General features: G+C 39.5%; 2 protein-coding genes across 2 annotated transcripts in view; one reads left to right on the top strand and one right to left on the bottom strand.

Annotated features, from left to right (window-relative positions):
• Positions 1–11,832, bottom strand: part of cnot6l (CCR4-NOT transcription complex, subunit 6-like) — an 18,445-nt gene extending 6,613 nt beyond the window's left edge. The window contains exons 1-10 of the mRNA XM_035658069.1: positions 11,687–11,832; positions 8,870–8,991; positions 7,584–7,770; positions 5,940–6,025; positions 5,636–5,725; positions 5,404–5,472; positions 4,627–4,784; positions 2,938–3,092; positions 2,656–2,807; positions 22–249 (exon numbers count right to left, since the gene is read on the bottom strand). Coding sequence (XP_035513962.1) covers positions 22–249; positions 2,656–2,807; positions 2,938–3,092; positions 4,627–4,784; positions 5,404–5,472; positions 5,636–5,725; positions 5,940–6,025; positions 7,584–7,770; positions 8,870–8,981 — 1,237 coding nt within the window. The 5' untranslated portion in view covers positions 8,982–8,991; positions 11,687–11,832. The remainder of the gene's footprint in view (positions 1–21; positions 250–2,655; positions 2,808–2,937; positions 3,093–4,626; positions 4,785–5,403; positions 5,473–5,635; positions 5,726–5,939; positions 6,026–7,583; positions 7,771–8,869; positions 8,992–11,686) is intronic.
• mrpl1 (mitochondrial ribosomal protein L1) lies at positions 11,153–23,905 on the top strand. Its single transcript, XM_035658070.1, has 10 exons — positions 11,153–11,394; positions 12,381–12,467; positions 13,517–13,619; positions 13,893–14,163; positions 15,911–15,994; positions 16,367–16,438; positions 17,963–18,074; positions 18,521–18,621; positions 19,160–19,241; positions 23,665–23,905. Exons 2-10 carry the CDS (start codon positions 12,437–12,439, stop codon positions 23,787–23,789), a joined length of 981 nt encoding a protein of 326 aa, XP_035513963.1. The 5' UTR covers positions 11,153–11,394; positions 12,381–12,436; the 3' UTR covers positions 23,790–23,905.

Raw genomic sequence — 23,905 nt, 5'->3', positions numbered from 1 at the left:
GCAAATAACATTATTTCTTACCGGAGTCAGGCAGCGAGTTGAGGTCAGCACACAGGACGATAGGGATGGAGGATGGGTCGGAGGTCGGCGAACCGGTCGCCACGGAGCCCGAGGCCCTTTCAGCAATGCTCTTCAGCTCCGAGAGGAACATCATGGTTTGGATCAACTTGACGTCCGAGTACTCGGGGTCCCAGTGCATGTGGGCGTTGGCCACCAGGATCAGCTGCCTCTCCTGGGGTGGCTTCATGCCTGAACAGAATAAAAAAAACAGGATTATTTCACACATATACGGCCAATTAAGGAGTGAAAATTTAAGCTGAATTAAATTCAGTCCAGTAAAAATACACATTGATAACAGAAATAAAATATTTAAAACAAGCTGTTTAGGTGGGATGAAAGAAATCTAAAAGGGGATTACAATAGGGCCAAAAAAAAAACCAACTTAAACGTAAACTCCCAAATCGCTAATAAAACCTGACCACAGACTTATTTTGGTTACTTTGGTTACAGAAAAGCACAGAGGTCTGGTGCAACTTCAGAAACACAAAAAGTGCCCAGAATGTAAAATAAAATCATTAAAAAAGGAAGAGAGGGGTTTACACACAGACAGGGAAGTTAAGCTCAACATGTGCTGTCACTGCTAACTATATAGAACAAAACTGTCCTACAAAACCACAACAGAAGTGGGTTATGAAACACAAACCACTAACCAACCACTCATTCATCCTACTAGTGCACTGCCCGTAGAAAGTATGTATTGCTATAGAAAAGTGGGAGGTTTAAGTAGCTTTTTCATGTGGCCAAATGAGGTTGTGTTTGAAGGTGGGACGTTCAGGACATTTAGGTTTGTTGTGAAATGTGTATAACTATTGGTGTTTTCATACTAATTTGGCTTTTAGCAAGGACAGAGAGAGAGAGAGAGAGAGAGAGAGAGAGAGAGAGAGAGAGAGAGAGAGAGAGCAATGGCAGTAAAAAAACAGGGACAGTAGCCCCATTCACACTGCCGTTTGCATGCGGGGATCCAGCGCCAATTCTCCGCACCCTCCTCTGTGTGAAAGTTTTCAGATGCGGCGAGGGGGAAATTCGCTCCGGTCCCTGATCCTCATCTGAGGGTAGTTTCAGGGAGCGGGGCGAGGGCGTGTCGTCAGACAGCCTGATAACTGCACAGGTCTCTCACTCAACTTGATAAAGAGAATCCCACAAAGCAACGTTACAGGACCAAACAAAAGTAACGTAGTAACTGTCTTTAGAAACTTATATGAGGAAAAAAAACCACAGCTGTATGTGGAGAAGCGTCTGTCCTCCTGTCTGTCCTCCTGCCTGCCTACGACTCTTCTTCACATTTCTGCCCGAAAAACAGCGTCTATCCCGGCGAAAAACTCGCGGAGTGTTTGTGATCAAAAATCACCGCCGACAGCAGCCCTCCGGACCGAGAATCAGTTTACTTTCCACCGGAAAACATTCTCCGTCTTGCGAGTGAGGAGTCACGAAGCGTCCCAGTGTTACTGCTGGTGATTATGTATAATTATGTAATTAGAGTGAAAACGTAACTTCGTCACTTTCCAGGATGTTTGTGGGTCAGGATCTCAATCACTATACATTAGGCTCTGCAGTGATTGGCTCACTGGTGCGCACGTGGCTATGGTGGCTATAGTAATGCTAACGGAATTTCGAAATAATTTATGAAATAATTGTATTAACAGTATGTTTGTAGTCCAAACAAAGCGACGCTTGCACACCCTTAAACCACACAGCAGCCCTGTTAAACTCTCAGGTCAGTCTGATCCTGATCTGCAGAGATACTTTGAAGCCACACACACGACAACAACCACACAGACAGACAGAGATTTCTTGCTTTTATAGAGAGATTTATAGAGAGATAGAGAGATTTATAGAGCGATTACAGAGAGAAGAGAGATATCACTCCTTTAATTAGAAATCAACTAAATTAATTTGATGTTGTTGAAAGTCACTAGTGACACCTTGTGGAAAAATATCTTACTACAGATTATTCCTGTGTCACTTTTATATATTTGGAAAAACACAGCATTTTGGATTGCTGCTTACAAGTTGACTGCAATGTTATTGATTTATTTGTGGCTACACTATTTTGCTACAGTGCAACCATGGCCCCATGTATATATTATACATTAATAATAACATTATGTTTGGTCTGGTTAACTGCTAAAGTTACAAAGGTATGGGGGTCTATTCACATGTAATATTACCCAGATTGAAAATATGCCTGTGCTGGGACTAGTAGTTGATTAATTGTTAATCAGATTTTGATAATCGATTAATTGTTACATTGTTTATAAGCTCCTTAAATGTGAGGATTTGCTGCTTTTTTATATGTGTTATATCGTTGTAAATTGAATATACAAAGACAAATAGACAAAACAAGCAATGAAAGACATCACTTTGAGCTCTGGGAAGCAAAAATTAAGTGAAAACAATTACATTGTTTTTTTGTTTTTTTTTACAACATTGGAGCACATTGATGGACTGGCTTGTTTCTGGGAAGCTGGAATACCTGGAGGCTTCAAAGTGTCGCCTTGAATTACAGCACAACAACACAAGGGATAGTAACATTACATCATCTGTTTTGTGTTATGTTCCAAAGAGGGTTCACAGAGCGACTCTTTTGGTTCTTACCACTGGAGAACATGTCCTTGTTGACCTCAAGCAAAACAGCCACCCCGATGTTGTCTTTGGTCATCACTCTGTTCAGCATGACCTCTGAGCCCTCAGAGTTGGCCATTGCCACCTGGTTGAACTCCACAGTGTGTTTCTGGACCAAAGTAAACCTGCAGAAACATCCACAAAGCAGCATAAATATCCAGAGGAGTTTGAAAACGTGTGTTTAAATTACGAATGTAAAAATGTCCCTTCTTTAGTAGTTCTGTAATGTACAAACAGTAAAGCTCTTAAACTCACTTCTCGGTCTTGAAGAACACAGCGCAGCCATCCACGTGTTTCCTCTCCTGTTCAGAAACCAGTTTGGCACGAGACTTTGGACAGAAGTAGCCGTCATAGCCGCGCTCCTTTAGTGTTTCCAGAAACAAAGTGTAGTACTGCTCTGTCTCCACCTCCTGCAGACACACAGGGCAAGAAATGTCATCTTAAATAGACAATGAAATGTACGTGTGAAGTTAGTAACTGAAACACCAGAATGAAGAGTGATCGTCAGCCTTTCAGGTGATTCTCTATTTTGCTGAATAAATAAATACCATCACGACAATCCCCACTATCTTATTTTTAAATGTATTTATTTACAATACTTATTAATATACATTTTAATTTATATACTTTATAGACTTCCCAACCTCGGAAAATTCAGAAATATTCCCAGATTTCTTTGACTAGTGGAAGTTCTGGAAACGTCCAGGTAGATAGTAAGACAAAATAAAGAGATGGTGAATTGATTTGAAATGAGAAATAAGCGACTTTCCAGACTTAAAGAAGCAACATAGTTTCCTTTTATGTGGACAGGAATCTAAACTGGCTACAGTGATGACAAATGTCTACCTCTTTATCTACTAGACAGTGACTTGGTTGTGTTGAAGGGGAATGTTTACTGTGGACTGATCCGAGGAGTTGATAGCAGCTGTGCAGGTCTGCACAGAGGACAGTCTGATAGTTACAGCACTGACGACATTGAATGACTCAATAAATCAGTTTCATGGTCTATTAAAGCTGACATTGTTCTGAGTGACTCTTCCTTGCTGTCATAAGAAGTCAGTGGATGGGCAGATGGTAGCTGGAGACCTTCTTTGCAATAAAAGGTCACAAGTGAGCTGAAGCAAGACTGTAAATTGCTACAATCACAACCACAATGCAAAAAGAAGTTAGTAAGCAGGTATGGCTTCTGTGGTCCAGGGGGAAATTTATTTTTAGCCATGCTAGCGTCACGGCTGTAGGCATAGCAATGTTGGCCGGTCTGTCCACCCACCACTTTGGCACAAACTGAAATATTTGAACAACTATTGGATGGATTGCCAGAAAAATGTATCCAGACATTTGTAAACACCAGAGGATAAATATTCATTACCTTAGTGATCCTAAATTTTCCTGTAGTATCACTAGCAGGACAAAGTTTTTACATATCCTGTAAAATATCTCAACACCTCCAAAATTAGATTGGTACAAATTAGGAGCAGATATCCAAATTAATCCTGATGAGTTGGATTATCCCCTGACGTTTCCTCTGGCGCCATCACCTGGTCAAAATTTCAATTTGACCAATACTTTAGCTTATGATAAAATACCTTTCAAACTAAAGACACTCCCATCGGCCTCAGCTGTACTTTGTGTTTAGTGCTAATTAACTAATGTTAGCATGCTAAGATAGCGGATTTGGTTAACATTACGCCTGCATAATACCTGAGCACGTTAGCATTTTGTTCAAAGCACCATTGTACCAATTCACAGCTTCACATAACAACTAGCATGACTGTACTGTCACTTAACGGATATAGTTTACTATATCCGTGTCCACTGACGTGTCCACAAAATTCCTGCTCTGGTTACTGTCTGATGTGTTTCTTTTTCCCTGGAAAACAAAGTCAGCTTACAGTCGAAAATGCAACAAGGGAAGCGTAAAGGCAGTGTCTGCCCCTCATTTACCTGCAGGCTGATGATGTCAGCGTCACAGTTGGTGATTTCCTCCATGATGCCTTTCTTCCGGTACTCCCAGTTGAGGGCCCAGGATGGACAGTAGCCGTACAACTGTCGCGTGGCGTACTTGTCACAGAGCACGTTGTAGCACATGACCGTGAACACAGCTAGAGAGGAGAAGAGACGTTTACTAAATCACAGAGTTCGGAGAGAGGGTGAAAAGTACTAAATGATTACTGCTGAGATCCATTTAGTTTTGATTGCATTCTTCTGGTGTTTGCGGCCCTATGTATCTGACACTGGAACTGTAGCAAGACAAACATTTATTATTATAAAAATATTTCTAATTTCTGGCTGAAACTAAAGTAGGACGGCTGCCACCGCTGAAAAACACACAAGAGCCATTTTTATATATTGGACTTGCAAACAGCTTTTTGGGCAGCTTGTGTTGTTTAAATGTGTTTTATAAATAAAGCATTAGGTTGTGAGTGAGTTACATCCTACTTGGCAACTAAATAAAACTCTACACCCTCTTACATCACCCTTCCAATAGGCCTGTAAGTGTAATTGTTTCAGGAATGCGATGCCACCACTGGTGATTTAAGCTGATAGAAGAAGTGACGTTTTACAACAACAAAATAAATCTAGCCTAATGCTGCTTTAAATAACAAAGAATATTATGTTTCACCTAGACATGCAAAAAGACAGACAGTATAATGAATTATCTCTACTCCAACAGGAAGTGGAAAGCGTAACATGCTATAACATTAACCCTGCTGAGCGTACCTGTGGGAATCATCTGATCTCGCTCTTTGAGAGTGATCCAAGGTCTTTGTGGGAGCTGCTCTGGGTGCACTGGAAACAGGGCAGGGCAGGGAGAAATTAGGGATAAGCGCTCACTTGTCTGTGACAAACACAATGGTATACCTGCTATGATATACCTGCGTTGCTGCCAGTTAAAAATGCATGAGTTCCAATAAATGCTGGTGTGGTAAGGTGAAGCCACCGAGCCGTTTACCTGCTAGATTGTCGAGCATGTAGTTCAAAAGCTTTCGGGTTCCGTCAGGCTCCTGGTACAGATTGAGGATGTCTTGGGACAAAGGGTTTCCTGCAAATCAACAAAAATACACTATCTATAAAAATGCAGGAAACTCACACTTCTGTCTTAATTCTCTATGAGATTTTAGGAAACTGTTGTCAAATAATGATTGGTTGCAGTGAGAATTCATGGTGAATAGTGGTAATCTAAAACAGAACTTAATGTAAAATATGTAATTGAGTTCTTGGTCCAAAATAATGGTAATAATAAAAGAAAGACCCACCTTTTAGCCCCAGAGTTTGTAACTGGAAAAGCCTCCCAAGTTCATAAGGCAGAACTCGTAAAAGATTGTTGTTTAAAAGCAATTCCCTGCAAGAAATGGTACAAAAATATGAGAATTTTGTGTCTCAGTCTTTTCTGATTTTCACAAACTTTCTCGAACAATGTGGTAATTCCTTGTCATTGATCTATTTTTACTTGTGTCAAAACATCGCCTACCACGTGGTCCTTTGTTGTCAATTTAATTCAGTCTTCCAGTCAAAATGTGTCTTTGCTTGTCATCTTTGTTTTTGTTTGTTTGTCAGTTTTAAGGTGTGATGCTTTTCTGAGCCCCGTGAGATAACTACTCTCACCCACACATTTCATATACCTCCTCCTTCTTCAGAGTGTTTGATCACTGTGTTTTTAATCATCATGTTCTGACCACTTTTCTTCTGTACTTGTTTGGCACGTAATCCCTTGAATGAATCCGAAGAATCATTTCTTTTTCAAAACAAAATATGCACTGATGTAGCAGGAAGAAGTGCAGAAATTAAGTCGTTTGAATTTCAAACAAGGAGACAAATGTCAGCAAATATAAAAGCAGCGTTTGTTTGCTTCCAGTTTCAAAAAAAGAAAAATGATCCAAAACATGGTAGACTTACGAAGCTGAGACAGTGACTCTCATTCATTGAGTTATTATTTATTACATTTGACTGTACACACATTACATCTGAAATTCATATCTGGTCCAAACTCTACACTCAGTATTACATTAATTTTCAAGAACTGTTCATATTTGCACTGTGCAAAACTAAAGTAACAGAGTAACGACAGAACAGGGTTTCTTGATGTAATCGTCACATCATACAGAAAAGGCAGTGACATACTTAAAGGATTAAAACAATGATTATTTCTTCTTCTCTCTTCTTTCCTCCTCGTTCAATTAATAGAGCCATTGCTAATGTGCTTCCAGTGTAAGTGATGGGGGACAAAATCCAATATCCTCATTCAGTGCCAAAATGTATTTAAGTTTATCTGAAGCCAAGCGTTTCCATGCTGAGAGATAAAAACACAAGAGGAAATTTTGTATTAAAAAGACTGTGACTTTGGAAGATACCCACTTTATTTACCTCATTTTAGCTCTAGATAAACATTTCATTAAATTTTTACACAGAACAAGAACTGTGGATTTTGTCCTCCATCACTTAAATCTGAAGCAAATTAAGAAGGAGCTCTTATTGATCACTATGAGCAGGAGGCTCAATTACTCACAAACAGTGTCCCATCTCCGCTAATTGTGTGTTACAAATCAATGAGTAAATCTGCTTTATGATAATTTTGGATTTACACAATTTCTGCATCAATGTGATGAAGCACTCTGATTTTAAGATAATTTCTCAATTACATTTTCAGAAATGTTTTATTTAATAACATAAATCCATATTGCAATGTAAAATTGCAGAATATTCAACCAATCTCTAAAGCTCTGTGACACTCACTGACACTATATGATGATTGGACACTGTGGATTTTAATGCAGGCTGTTACTGTGATGAAGCTCGGTGTTCTAGTGAATTCAGTCCTCTCATGTTTTCTCTACACTTGGCACTCATGTCAGTCATGTCCCTAAAATCCCTAAACAGGACCAGCCCCGCTGACAGCCTACCTGAGAGAGACCATGTTGCCCAGTTCGGCGGGCAGGCTGCGGAGCTTATTGGACGATAGGTTCAGATAGACCAGGTTGGGCAGTTTGGCGATGTCTGGCGGGATGCGGGTCAGGTTGTTGTCGTTGATGTGCAGTGCCGTCAGGTGGGTGAGCGTCCATAACGAGGTGCTCAGACTCCTCACCCGTCCTGCGTCAGAACAAACATGAGTACAACGGATTGTCTTTAAGAGGACATCACTTTCAAATCTCAATATTAAAACACAGATTTTCTATCTGAGCTTTGTGATCAGTCGAAACAAGGAGCCAAACAGACTGTGGCTCTTCAAGACTCAGCAAGGCTTCTCTTGAAAACTGATATCAATATTTTTCTTTCTAACCCGTTTTCATTCTCATGCCTGGACAAGAACTACATTCAGTTTTTCAGCCAGAATAGAATTCTTTTCAGAGTTGAAACCAGAAAACAGCATTTAGACCATCATGTGACACAGATCTAATCTATCTAATGTGTACATATAAAAGGTCACGTAAAATACAACAAAAACCTAAGGAACAGCTAGTTGCATGTTTTATATCAACGTTTGTTGACCATTAATATTGTTTTTTTTTTTCAGATTTACTTGAGGTTTTGGGGTCAAAACAATTAAATTATGTGGTTTACAGATTTCCACTAATTTGACTCAGGGTCCTTTAACCATCTTTTCACTGGGGCAGCAACTTCCGATAATTTTCATTATTGATGCATCTGTTGAATGTTTCCTGGATTAATCAATTAATAATTTTGTCTAAAAAATCTTTACTTCCCAAAACCCAACGTATATTGCTTATAAAATCACTTAAATGATAAATGAACTATCAAAATTAGCACCGATTCATTTTCTGTTTATTTCCACTTATCCACTTTCAGAAACTACTGGCCGCTAATACAAACAATGAGAAACATTAAAGACACTAAATACAATGTGAGTGAGTTAAAAATGTCAAGAAGCTTCTCACTAAGATTAAAAGATAGACTTTTATACATTGTTAAATGTTTAATCTACAAACACTGGGGAAACTGGACTCTGGATGCCAACTTAACAATATTTTGTCAATTTTAATATTTGCATCTTGTTCGGCTACCTTTTTCTGAATTTTCTATAATACTGCAATAAAAAAATGTCAGTCCTGGGACCAGGGCTCTTCTACTTCTCTTCTATCTCTTTAGGTACATATTTACACCTGAGCTTCAAAGCCTCAGTTGGGATGTTTTCATGGAAGCAGAACCAGAGGGGGCGACTTAGACTGACCAGATATCTCGAGCTCGGCCCAGTAAGACTTCTTCCCATTGGCCGCCTCCTCGGCTGACATGATGGTGTAACATCTACGGGGATCTGGAGGATCATATTTTTCCTTTGGCATACCTGTTAATCTGAAAAACAACACAAGAGCACGCAGATTTGAGTTCAAATCCAACAAGAAACACATTATCTGGCATGGACCAATATAAAACAGAGAAAAGCAGCAACTCCACATGTTGGATCAACTGGAAACAGAACCACTCTAGTTCTGCAGAGATGCCCTGGTCTACAATTCTTGTTCACTAGCTTTAAGAAAACAGAGCACAGATGATTTTAATAGTAATATCTGTGGGCCAATAAATGGTATCGGATCGGTGCACAGACACACATACTCACCGACACCCAATACCACATTTTAGGCAGTATCAGTACCAGTATTCCGATACTGGTATCGGTATCGGAATAACTCTAATTGAATCAAATGATGCCAACATTTTCAGTGCAGATTACGAACCTCCAGTCCAACAACGGCTCACTGACCAGCGTCTCAAATAAGAGTGACAAAAAACAGCCAACATTTGGGCATTATTCCAGCCCTACGGATCGCACCCATAAACTACTTCATGAAAGAAATATTTTGAAATAAAAGGTCCCTTTAAATAAAGCATCTCCTGCAGAAATGTGTAGTGAAAAACGAAACCTTGTCTGTAATCGCAGTGCTACATGTCTAATCTAGTCTGAATCTGGACTTTAGTCGACTTTGTTTTCTCTTGGTTATACAGAAGTTTCAGACATTGGTAATTTTACTAATGTTTGGTTGATTTGACTGCCAGAAAATAAGGTTATCTTTATATGTTGCCAATGTTATCTAGGACTGGAAGTGGAATTACACCGTGATGGTGACTATCTAATGATGTTATAGTTTTACAAAACTCTGTTGGCTAAACTAATAGTTTCAAGCAGACAGACAGAAGTTCAATGCAATGAAAGCAGCATGATACTGGAACTACAAACTACAGTAACATAATGGTGTATAACAGTGTGCTGTCTAAAGGGTTTGGGCTCTGGCGATGTTTACTGAAGACTCATTTTGTGATGATTTAAACAATATCACGCAGCTCAACCAGAAAACAACTGTTTAAGAACGCCCGTCTGTATGTCACAGTTATTGACCTTTGACTGTCAGAGTACAGAAATAAATCAGACTAACCAACACATGCACAATGGATCTTAATTTGCTTTTACTTTGGCCTAGACTTAAACTAAATTGGAGCAGGTCATTGGAGCTTGAATCTACATTTGACGAATCAGACGCAATCCTATATGTGGCCTTGTACATAAAACAAAAACACATATTATGCTGCCTGTCAGAATGTTTGTGACATTATAATATTACATACATCATTGTTATTAACACACCTTGTGTCACAAAATGTAACCAGAATGTGTGTTCCTAAAACAGGTGTATTTAAACAAGAATGTGCTCCAAAGATGAGATATTTGTACAGTAACGACGTCATGATATGAGACAACATACCAGCACAGAGTGTGATTGATGCAATAAAGTACAAGGCTTAAAAGTTACATTACAGTGAAGTGACTCTGTCCTGGGCTGAATGTTCTCGCTGAATAAAATGGAAAACAAATACCTCTATCTGCTTGGTTATCCTGTCAACTTTACGAGCTTTTTCGCACACAACGTTGCTTGAAAGCAGTATTTACATGCAGAAAAACCCCAACAACAACAAGTTACTCAGTCAAAGACATAAGAAGTCCTCATGTGTTGGATACCACAGCTGCTCTACTAGCAAACATGCAGTCGTGTCCTTTAGAAGCAGCAGGAGGAGGTTTAAGAAACCACCCAGCTTGCAGGTTAGGCTATTTAAACCCCCCTGCAGTCCTCCTGCTGCCCATGCATGGCTCAGGGACTCGTGTAATAAACGTGTAATATTTCATGAGTTTGTTATTATCTCCTGAACACCGTGGATATAAACACATGGACGTGCAAAGCAGAGAAAAAACGGGAGCTGATGGCATTATATTATGCACCCAGCGGCCATGAGGTTGGCTGGGGGTGAACAAGTTTGGAGAAGACTTACATAACCTGTTTACACACGACTGGGTCACAAGTAAGCTGCAACAGCGGCTGCGGACTGATACACGGCCCGCTGGCACTGGTTCATATCTCAACCATATGGAGAGGGGCACGAACTGAAGTTGCAAGGGCAACTTTCATCACATGCTTGAGATCATATCAACATTTAAGACTCAGGGGGGCGGGGGGGCTGTTACAGATAAACTAAATATTATTGTAAACCCTAAATCTGTTGCTTTGGCAAGTGGAGACATTTGAACAAGGCAGGAGTTTTTGTTCATGGAAAAAATGTAGCGATGGCAACTGCGCCAACAGCTGAGAGGCGGCTGTCCAAACATAGCTCTAATGTCAAAAGTGACAAGCACGTAACGACACACGGACGGGCCCGTTCAGGAGAAGTTCGGCCCACCGCTCACCAGCTGTCACACCTGACAACGAGGTAAACACGACCTCTGGATACGCCAATTTCTGCATCTCAAAATGTTTTGAAGCCTTTAAATATTTGTAGAAACAGGGTATGAACAAGTTGACCACCCGGCGAGCTTAAAGCACGGCGCTGGATTTGTTTGGCTAGCGGTTGCAGGGCGCACGCCGTCCGGGGCTAACCGAGGCGGACTGCGGGGGGATACGGAGTTGGTACAAAATGGAAACCGATTAAACTGGGAAATTTAACCCGGGTCAACCTGGACAAAGCGTCCGCAGCATGAGAACAAAGTCAGAATTGACATTACCTTCATTCGGGGGCGGTAGCAGTCGATTTATAGAGTGAATTGTTGGAGACATGCAGACACGGCTGTTGAACCCGTTCAGACCCTGAACGTCTCGGAAACAGAAGGAAGAACAACAAACGCGGCTTCCGCTCGTACCCGTCCGCTCACAGCAGCACCGCCGGGTCTTTTCTCCCCTTACACTCATCATGGCAAAGTCAATCACCGAAAGATCATTTTTAATATTTAGTATACAGTAAAACACAAGATGCTATTAGAAAGCCGTAGTGTACTGCCCGCACTTTGAATAAGTCACTTTCTATGTTAAAGTGTCACCAAACTTTATTAGAATTCAGTTTAATATAATGTATATAATAAGATACATAGATTGCAAAGGCACACTTATTGTTTTAAAGTATATCTAGAAGCCGCTGGAAAATTCGGCATGCAGTTAATTCATCAAGAATATTTTTTGGGGGACAAATTTTAGTTTTGTTACATTTTGTCCAGATTCTGGAAATGACTAAATGTTCATATAAGTCAAACATTTACTAAAATACGTACAGATTTGTTTACCAAACGCATGCCGAATATGACATTGGAGCCAACTAATAATAGATACTTACTTAGTATTTGTATAGGTATTGAGTATTTACCAACAGGTAATGTAATTATATATTGACAGTGTTTGACTGGAGACATGGTTTTTCCTTCCCAGGCGGAACTGTTTAGTACGTATCGTTGTTTTCACACGGATCATCGGCATTCCCAGACATGGCAACTTGCACGCGGACGGTGTGGAAAGGTCAGTTGTTTTGGGTTATTTACTTTCACACATCTGGACTTCAGGTGATGTACTTGCTGAAATAGGTTGATGCTCATTCTCCAGACTTCCTTTGTGGTGTCTCGTTGCGGCTGAAGGTGAAACAGCCATTACAGCCGGTGCGCTAACCTTAGCCCCACAGACAGCACAACATCTGTTCACTGTCCTCTTGAGTGTTGAAGAGTTTGATACGGGAGGCGACAAGACTCAATTTATATGTGCGTTATTGTGATTCTCTGTTGAATGCGGCATTGATTATAAGGAAGCTTTTAGCTAAATAAGATGAAGAGTTTTGTTGGTGCATCAGTGTGTACTTGAACCTAAACGCGTCGTGGTGGGCGGTGATGAGAGTTAACGAGTTATAATAAGTAGGTATTTGGTTCAATTAGGTTGTCGCTTGGTGGATCATGTGTATGACGAATTGAAGAGTTCGTATTCATGATTCAGTTAAGGGTTTGGATAATCTTATTTTGAATATGTGTCTTCGTTTATAAGAAAAGTTGTATAAAACTGTCAGGTTTTTGAACGCAGTGTCGGAAAAAAACATTGAATAAACCAAATACGGCCGATGTGAGGGGCTGTAGAATCTGAATTGCTCTCTGTCGAGAAGATCCGTACTGTTGTAATCAATCTGCTTTGCATTCTGCACACAGTCCCTGAAGGTGAAACAGACATAGACGTACAACCACATTAACATCAGACAACTTTGCTGCACACATCCCTGCAGGCATCCCGAGATGTATTGCTTATAATTAACTCAAAGATTTAGATTATCCCACAGAGTGTGTGATCTTTTGGTGGTAAACCTAAAAGTTATATATTAACTAGTCAAAGATTGCAGCCTTGTTGCATATTTTACATTGGAAATAAAATCATGTCAGGTGTTATAATGCTTAAATACATAAAGAGTGCGTTTCATAGTTTCACAGAAAGCCTCTCAAACAGCATCTATCTGTGTTTAATGGAGGTCATCATCTGTACCCTGTGTTTGTTTGTTTCAATTTCTCATACAGCTTTTTTCTCTTTTCCAGTTTTAGGAGGATGTCAGAGGCACCTGCTGAGAGCCGGTGCATACACAAGCGCCTCACAAATTCCTACAAGGCATCTATCTTCCAAGACTGTTGCCACTCTAAAGTGAGTTTATAAATCATGTGTTCACTAAAAGCAGCTCTAAAGATCTTCATCTAGAGAGAATTTTCTGTCTTTGGAGCTTTTTTTTTAACATCATTCTGCTTCACCCTCCAACAGTTTCGCACATTCAGCTGATGGAGCCGTCCGGACCAGTTTATTGGTCACTCAAAATTTAAAAAAAGCTTTCCATATGAACCATAAAATAAAGTAAAGATAGAGGTAGGGTTTATAACCCAAATATTTCTCAGTTTAACATCTCCCCCTATTGTTTGTCAGGTCATTAAAGAAAGGCAAGAAAGATGACACGCAGAAGAAAGAGGAGAAGAAAGAAAAGAGGGTAATTGATGACAAAGACAGACATAAGCCTTTTGGCAAGACAGCATGGATGCCTGTGGATGACGTGTACGTTAGGACGTACTACCCCATGACGATCTATGACGCAGCAGAAGCCATCGACATGCTGAAGAACTTTCAAGTGTTGGACTTCACTCCCCGCAAGCAGCCTGTTTACATCGATCTGAGGCTAAACATGGAACTGGAGAAAAAGGTAATGGCAACAACACTGCACTCATGTTCTCTGCATATTTAGATAGAGAGATTTGAAGTGTTGTTGTAGATGATGTGTTGTAGATCATGTTGTAGGTTGGTTACGATTGTTACAACTTACAGTACTGAGTTCACAAAAAGATTTTATCACAATATATTTTCACAGATTGAAAACAACTTATGACTGAAAAAGATTTCTTTAATGTCAATTCTTCACATCGCCGCCGCAGGGGAGCAGTACAAGGGAGATTCGAGGAGGAGCGTTTTCTCAGTTCAGCCCAGCGTGACAACAGGAGTGAAGAGCGCCAAGGCAGCAGTTAGATATTCTTCACATGCACCAGACATACAAGGAATCGAGAGGACGTTTCTCATTCACCCACGGTGAAACAGATAAAGGCGCAACAGATAATACTAACATTTTTTTGGTTTTTCAGGTAGAGTGTAAACTGCAAAACAATGCATATTTCAGAAGCCAGAAAGCTGCCACATCTCCAATATAAAACAGGATGCGGTATCCTTAATTTCAAAGTCTTCACCTGCAGCCGCCATGTCTTTGTGCCCTTATTCAGCTGCGACAGACATGGGACGTTGAACAAGCACAGTTTAAAATAGATGGTGCCCCCTCCTGTTTAAAGAGTGTAACACAATTCATGCTTCATCTCACAGATTTGAATCTTCACATGTATTGGGAACACAATTGTGACCCTGTAATCCATCACATAGTATTTTTCGGGACAGTTCTCAGAGCGCTTTAGATGGTATAATAGACTGCAGAGTAAAACCTTCCAATAGCCTTTTCACTGCTAATATTCTCACATTAAATCCTCCGTTAAGCATCCTCTCACCTGTAGGTGGTCACATTTTCTTCTTAGTAGAATGCAATTTAGAAACATTTGCCTGTTTAAGTGCAGATTGTAACTTAAGCATGACATAGTCGTTATGGATATTGTTTGTGGTGCTGTTGAACTGTATTGCATTGTACAGTAAAGTGTTTATGTTGGAGTGGACAAAATAATGGAAACACCTGTCAGGTCAGGCTGTAATTCTAACATTCGCAAATCTAAATTGTCAGACCACGGGTTATGTCTTTAAGCGTGTCCATGAATCTGGGGGGAAGACTGGAAAGTTAAATATATTAAATAATATATTTAATGATGTTAGTCCCAAAAATCACCAGCTGCTTTTTAAAAACGATCTAGCTGGATCCTCAGAATAGAACAGGACATCCCGACAATGGCTGATCACCTGCCAAAGTGTCTGTCAGAGACTAATTTTAGCATTCAGATATGGCTTTTTTTGGTACTTTCCCGCTCTGACTGTTACTGTTACACCTCACTTCCACCAAGCTGAGTGATATTTATTGCATCAGTGTTTGGTTAATCAGCAAAAACAGTGTGACACAGAGGATTAAAAACCTCATGAGTTTGTTTCCACATCACAGGACTGCAGAGCTGCTTTGATGTCCAGAAAGTCCACATGAGACTTACTTACTGCTTACAGTCTTACTCTCATCTGTCTGTCTTCACAGAACTATGCAGAACAAATGTTCTTATGCATAATGAATAAAGAACACTCCAGAGAAATGAAAAATTCAAGTGGTGGCGGAAAAGATTTAATACTCAATTATCTATGCTTGGTCTATGATTGACATCCCTTCTTTTTCTCATGTTTTCTCCATAGTCCTTTATTTGCTGGAGCATGCCAAGTGTAATCTGTATTAATTGGATCTTTTTTTTTTCTCCTCACAGAGAAAAGTGGACCCCTTTGTCAGCACAGTGCATTTACCACACCCCTTCAAGACCGAGATAAACAAAGTTTTAGTTTTTACTGAGGTAAAAAGTTTATTTTTTATTTTTCAGGCATTTTATTCAGGCTCACTAAATCTTAATTTCATAGCCACTTGATTGCCTGCTGTTGATGAATTGCTTTAATATTGTCTGTACATGATTCAGATGTGCAGCAGCAGCAGCACCTTTTGTCACCCAGTTTGTCTGTAATAAATGGGCTCATGTAGCGACTGTTTTGGGCACAGAAACCGATGAGCTGGATTTGATTAATATTCCTGTCGAGCAGCACAGGTTGTAGGTTGTAACTTAGATTTGTATGTTAACGACCATAATGGATGACACTGGTGGGGTCTGCCACACGTTGACACACCCAGATCAGATTGAAATGTGTAGTGTTGCCTCTGTTTCTCATTGCAGGATGCTAACCAAGCTAAAGCTGCACTGGAGAACGGAGCTGTATTAGCTGGAGGAGCAGAGCTCATACAGCCGGTGAGTTGGTTAAATATCACGCACTGTAAGTTCAGATCAAGTTTATTTTTTTTCCTCAAGGGAAAACTCATCTTTCTCTGGATTTTTTTGTAACAGTATGATTGTTATGTATTGGCTTGTTACAAAATTTCCACATCAGCAAGTCCGAGCAAAGTTTAAAAACGAACTTAATAAGGCATTTAAGTTTTGTCTGATGCAGTGCATAAGACTGGAGCACTGTTCATTGCACGGATGCAGAGAGTTGATGTTTGGTTCAAATCGCACAGTTAAACACACTCAAACCTCTGAGCTGTGCAGTGAAACTACCACACTGACAAGGGCATTTAAGGCTGTAATGCATTCATCTAACCTTGTCTACACCAGACTGTGGCTGAAACCATTTTTGACACTGACACAGGATTCCAGCTGCTGCAGCTGTTCTGCTGGTGTGCCGCTTTTGCTACATGGTCGATATAGACGCAGTGTAAGGCATCATGCTGTTAGTTTTTGAGGCAGAAGGAAAAGTTGCTTGTTCTATTTTCCTCCCTGCGTTTGTTTCAGACAGATTAGCATTAGCACTTTGCACAACAGCAAAACATTACCACATGAACACATCATATAGATACAAACTATGGGGAAGAAAAAGACTGTACAGGTTAAAAGTATTTTAAAAAGCTTTAAAAGCAATAAAAAGTTCAAATCAAAATATTAATAATAATAATTGAATGTTTATATATGTGCTCATATCACCTTTTCTGCAGATTTCAACCTACTACAAAGAATTTTAAATGGGTTATGAAACAGTGTCAGTTTAATACTGACGCCTTTATATGACCTACTTAAACAAAAGAACATCAGCAAGATGATTTACTATTTCTAGAGTTATTCTTTAATGCCTGCCACCGGGTAGGAGTCAAGGTGGTAGAAACACTCCCACTTTTGCCCACAGGGGTCGCCAGAATCAACAAGAATAAAGTGTTTTTGTGTCTGTTACTTTTGGATGATGGGATTTTGTTGTATACTATGTAGTATGAGAACACTTAGCTTTTTTCTTTTATCTTCCTGGAAATGTCAAATCCTAGAAATAGACTAGGATGGCTATGTGTTGTACAGCTGGCGGACAAAATAATAGAAACATAACTGCAATAAACTAATTTGGCAAAGCTGTAGTTTGTTTCATTAAGTACATTTCCAGTCAGTGTTGTCTTTGAGCTAATTGTACACCTGCATTCCGTGCAATATCTACTGTAAATCACATTTACAAAGGCAGCTACACACATTAGTTTGTATTGGGTCTGACAATCTCCATTGTCATAAGTGATGGAGTGTTGGCATCTAAAAAAGATGCCCTGTTCATTTGCTTACTGGCTGTTCATCTGAAATCAAACAGGAAGGACAAATTAATTTATCACTTGTATTAACCTGTAAATCTGTCAGTAAACATTTGCTCTTTTCTTTGCATGCAGGTCTGTCTGTATTTCTATCAAAACTGTCACTGCAGGAGTGTTTAAACTTAAAACTAATCTAAATTTGATTCACTTCCAGATCTTAGATGACGAGATTTCAGCAGACTTCTATGTAGCAGTGCCAGATATTCTGCCGAAGCTCGTACCTTTGAAAAACAAACTGAGGAAGAAATTTCCAAAGAGCAAGAGAGGTGAGTTGTATGATGTCACAAAGAAACGGAAGAAAAGGCTGAATACAAAAGAGTGGTTTCAGGTAGTGCAGGAGCAGTGTTTTCTGTGGGAGACAGTAATTCTCTTTGGCGTAGACTTTGTTTTGTAACTTTTCAGACCTTTTACAAGCACAAAAAATGTGACTTCTTTGAAACCTGCTTTTATTCACAAAAGTAAAAGCTGTTTTTATATCAGTCTGTGATAACAAGGACCTGTTATGTTTTTTCTATTGTACCATAGTGTTGCTGTAGCTTCATTGATATTTGTCACTCTCACTATTGCTCATTTAGCAGCTCATGGTTTTACTGCAGTAGCACTTGAAGCCTTTCAAGATAACACAGACAACTAATGTCTAAAGTGCACATATAGTCATGACGACATCAATTCTGATCAACTAATTTCTCTGTCTCTCTCTGTTGACACTCAGGCTCAGTCAGCATCAACATTCCCGAGTTGTTGGAGTTCTTTAAAGCAAGTCACGAGTACCAGGTGGAGAACGACTGCTTCGTCAGGACCCAGATAGCCATGGTACGTCTCAAGAAAGTGTTATTGCTGTATAGTAAAGATATATGCTGGTGTAGATTTCTGTCAACAACACCAACTAGGAGGAAACTTTCAGTGTCCAGGGAAGGTCCGTTTGTGTCTGCTTCCTTGTTTGAGCTTTTACCAGGCTCCATTTTGAATGGCCAAAGATCGTAAAGTGATTGCAAATGGCAACACTCAGCTGGTGATGTGTTCAGTCTTTTTCTGGTCATAGTTTTAACATGGTTTGCACCATCTGTATGACGTTGATATGCAGAAAGCACAAAATCATTCACCTTCTTGAAAAGGAAGACGGCCCTGTTCATTTTTGTTGTTTGTAGCTGCCGATCAAGCTCCCGATCAAGCTCCCATGACTATTACCAGATGAACACTGAGCATATACTATAGTTGAATTCCCACGTTTAAAATACAACCTCACAAGCAGCAGATTAGACGTGAGACAAATACACATTTCAGAATTCTTTTAATCATTCATAATTTGCAAAATTGATTTCATAATGCTTTCTCTCCTCTCTCTGCACAGCTCGACATGCCCAAAGAACACATCTTTGCCAACCTGAAAGCTGTCCTGATGAACGTTTGCTCACACCGACCAGCCAATATGGGTAAGTTCACCAAAACCAACCGATCACTACAAGACAAGTTCAACCACTGATAAAATTACTTCAGAGCTGCTTTTCCTCTGTCAGCTGCTGCAGATGAACTCTTTCTCTATTTGTTTTGCCAGCTCTTCAGGATAGAATAACACATTGTTGATTGATTTTTGTTTGTCAAAATGCGTGTTAGAGTAAAAAAGTTTTCAGAATGTGCCAGCTTTTATCTGCTGGCTGGTTTTGATTTCCCTCCCTTGTTCAGTTTACACTTGTGTAGCCAGACTGATGGAGACAACAGGGAGAAAGTCGGCAACAAGACAGCCAGGGGTTCTTTGTTTTTTCCCCCCATGCTTATTGTGTACTGTTCTTCTCTCAGACTGAAGTGTTTTATTGAAAACAACTCATGCTTTCATCCAAATTCGGCTGAAAATAAGCGATAAGATGTTACTTCAAACCAGGACCTTTCTTTGCAGTGTGTTTTTTTTATAACATGCAGATGGATGAATTTAAAGTAAAATGTTTTATTGTAGTTACTAAAAATCTCTTTTGGATTTACTTTGTAGACTGTCCTAGCCATAAAAACAAATTGTAATTCATCACAGTGAACAATAACGTCTACATTCATTCTTGTCAAAATAACTTCACGTGTTTGATGTTTCAAATCAATCTGCATTTAGATTGTGCTACCACACTACACCAGTGTAACACTGGCAAACTTAACACAAGCTTCATGCTCACTGTGAGCAACTTGTATTATGATTTTCATAATGCACAGGAATCAATGAAAACTAATGGCTGCCTGCAGTGGTAGAAGAAAAATATAAAAAAATCTGAAGCTGTTGAAAAATGTGAAATAGTCATTTATTGTCGAGGAAAACGTGAAACTAAAACTTGAAAAAAACAACTAAACACTGAATGAAAGTAAACATCGACTGCCCTGCTGAGGTTGGTGTTCCTCACTGAGCTGAACAGTAGACGTAAGAAATTCAGCATTTCCAATATTCTGTACATTTGCTTCACTTTCCGTTTGATTATAAGAGGCAGAGTGTAATCATCAGCTAATGGACCGTCATTAGCTGGAAAGGCTTTAAATGATCTACAATATAATTGATTCTGAGCTTGCAAAATAAAATGTCATTAACGGTGCCCCCACTGAAGTAAACTGCAGAGCTTTCAGAAACGCTGATCGAGGATGCTTTAAAACCGCTGGCCCTTTGTGACCTGGAACTCCTCATATCAACAACTCTTTACTTTCCCATCTATCTTGGATCTCTCTCTTGAGGACCATATTACCACTATTGCTCCTGTGTTTTTAGATGTGGTTACTGTTATTTTGTTTTGCGGTCCACATGCAGACTCCTTTTGTCAATAAAGTGTGACTCTATCATTGTTTTCCAGGAAATAATGGCCATTTTGATGTATGCCCCAAAATTGTGTAGATCTATATATGAGCGAACGGAACCACATGCTCATGGCTGAACGGAGTCATGAGAGATGTCATAGGAAAAAAGTGTTAGAGAGTCACAAATTCTGCCATAACATGCACGCTTGAATTTTCCTTGCCCTTGTAAGTACTCGAGTGCAGTTGTGGACCACAGTCATCGTCATACTCTCTCGTCTCGTAAACCTTCTGTGTGAAAGTACACAATATGTGGTGCATTATCTCGTACTGGCCTCTGTGAAAATATCAGCTCTGGTTTTCATGATTATCTCCTCTGTACTTAAGGAAGCGCAAAGATGTGAAAAAAGGGATAGTTGGTCTTGTGAAGTCATGCACCATAAACAACAGCAACACATAGTGGACAAATCCATAGCAATCTTGTCTTAATGCACTCTTCTGCTCAGTAAAAGAGCTGCTTGCCAATTGCAAGTTTTTTCTATGTGCACTGGGGAACTTTTTATTGTATTTTAAGAACCTTAATATAAACCAAAATACAAAAACTTACACTAGAAAGCACTTTAGTAGTAGAATATGTTTAATCTGCATTCAGATCTGACACCAGATTTAATGAGAAGAAATGTTGAAAAATCTGAATGTTAAGTAATCCTAATACTAATCAATTGTCTCATGGTTCAAGACCTAACCTCCCACCAACTGTCATTAAAAAAAATCAGTTTTTGAAATGCCATGCTGATTATTGAACAAACAAATCAAATGGGACCAAAAAGACCTCCAAAAGTTCCTTGGTGAGGTCATTAAACTTTTCACTCTGCGTCAGACCAAAGAGACCCAGCAGCAGGTCTGTGCACTCACAGCAGATGCTTCAGTTTAAAGTGCTCACAGTAAACTTGAGCTTGTGCCATTTTATCCTTGATGATCCCTGTGGGACTCTTCACTGCTCACCATGGAAGTGTTGATGCTCTGTCGCGCCGCTCCTTTGCACTACAGTAGCTGAGTGAAACGTCTCGCTCAGTGCCCTTTTCAGCTCTGTCATTTTCATCGCAGAGCAGCATTTGGTGATGAAGACGGTGCATCGAGCCAAGCCACCTGGGCTCTTACGAACTCTGTCAGCAAAGAGCCCTCTTTGAGTTTGTGCCAGCAAACACTACACAGCAGTTTGACTACCCTGACAAGAAATGCACAAGGACTCTGGGCAGAATTGAATTACCCCTGCACCCAGAAGTCAAGGATCAGAAAATGTGAACATTTAGAATAATTACAGTTAACTTGAAATAAATTTCCCCCACCTTTTATTTCCATTAATTGTCATTTGGACAGAAGCTAATGGCTGCAGCGTGGGTAGAAACAAGAAGAAACTTCACAGATAAATGCTCAAAACTAAGAAATGAGTGGAAAATCAACGTGTGGGTGAGAGAAAGAAAAACCCTGAGGGGCTTATGGGAATTATTCATGACAAAAGCACATCCATATGCTGATAAATAAAGACCTGAATGCAGGAAATATGAGACAGCAGGGGAAATGATGCTGAAATAACTATTCATAAGTAAGTTAAAAGTAGATTTGTGAGAAATAAAAGACTGCAGGGAATTTGTGCATGTTTTCAAATAAAGGAGAAACAGGATGAGTGGGTGACAGAGATTGAAGGCAGCTGTTTTTACATAATCTCATGCAAGATGATGCTCAGCCTCATGTGTTGAAAGTTTTCACGCTCTTTATTTTTTTATTGAAGAGTTGCTATTGAGTCTGGCTGTTTATGTCCTAAATAACTTTTGGAAACCATATTCTTCTATAGAACTGCTCCATCCCAGGTGTAGACCAGGCCTAATGTTGTTCAGTAATATTTTTCAGTCAGTCTTGCTCACTTCAAATATGATGCAGGTTGATCTCTGAGGGCTGCTACAGAAAAACTGGAAAAGCATTTCTTTTCTCATTTTTATATTTTGATTTTAAATGTTGAAAGATTCCCTCCAGATATGTTTTGAGATATATAAAATGTGTCTGATATTGGTTTTCCATAAAGAAGTTCAATTATTTATTATATTTCTTCTAATAATAATGTGTTATTTCTAAATTCTTAAACTGGCATCTACTCCCTCATTGAACAATCCAGCATCTTCAGAATATGCATATTTTATATTGTATCTCCTACTTCACTGTGCGGCATGGAGCCACTGCATGAGGAGTTGAACTTATAATCAACTTTGATCCTGTTTTCTGAAGGGGGGGCACACCAGAAAAAGTTTGAGAAGCACTGCTATAGAGCCTTGTCTTAGTGCATGTTCACTGGAGGCTTCAAGTTTCCACATTATACTTGTGTTAGTTGGATTCTGGACCAAGATTGGCTCCAAACTAGTTGTGAATTCACAAATCCTGCTGATCCATACATGAGTTAAACTGAAATTGAAGGTGAGCAGAGAGAAACTTTCCCCCTTTAGCAGATGAAAGTGGGGGGAAAAAGATAATGAGCCCCCAGTGGTGGGTCCAAATACTCCTTTCAAAGGCTTTTCCACCAGCAAATATTCACAGATTTCAGTGTCATAATAAACTGAATATCTGCAGATTTTTGGACTGAAACAAAACATCTGTAGCAGTCACTTGGGAGATCTTGCTAATTTCTGACATTTGATAGGCAGAATGAATAATCTGTTCATTGAGAAAAGAATAGTTTGATTAATAAATAGTGAAAATATTGTTAGTTGCAGCCCTACAATACATCTTAAATGATGATAGATTCATCATTAGTCAAAATGACCTAATGTCAGCTAAATTTATAAGTAATATTTTTGGCTTTCCTAAATCCATATCCAACCCTAAGTTTAAAAATAATTGTTTTCATTTCAGTCTGATGCATGTATTCTTAATCGTGTCTGCCATTTTACTGGAAGAATCATCTTGCAAATTGTTATTTGTGTTTTTAGAAATGTCCTCTCCACCTCCTGCTTTCAACTTCACACCTCCCCCCTTTCAACACATTGAAACAAACTCTTAATGTTGACAGTTTTTCTTTTCCTCTCGTCCTCTTCCTCCCCTCAGGACCTTTCATTGAGCGGGCAATCATCGCCAGTCACACCAGTGAAGCGCTGTGGTTTAACAGCGAAGACATTGTACGGAAACCAGCAGAGAAGAAGGAGGAGAAGGAGGAGGATGAGGAGGAATGACCTGTTTCCGATGTATATATTCGCTGTATTGAATAAAGTATTTGTTCTGAGTTTGCTTCCTGTACTGGTACCTATTGTTTAAAAATCCCAAGAGAATTAAAGGAGGACAAAATATA

Source organism: Morone saxatilis, unplaced genomic scaffold (assembly GCF_004916995.1).
Source record: "Morone saxatilis isolate NCDOM2014 unplaced genomic scaffold, NCSU_SB_2.0 Contig16, whole genome shotgun sequence".
Taxonomy (NCBI): Eukaryota; Metazoa; Chordata; class Actinopteri; family Moronidae; genus Morone; species Morone saxatilis.
The sequence above is the reverse complement of the archived record's forward strand: the minus strand, read 5'-3'. Positions and strand labels throughout refer to the sequence as shown.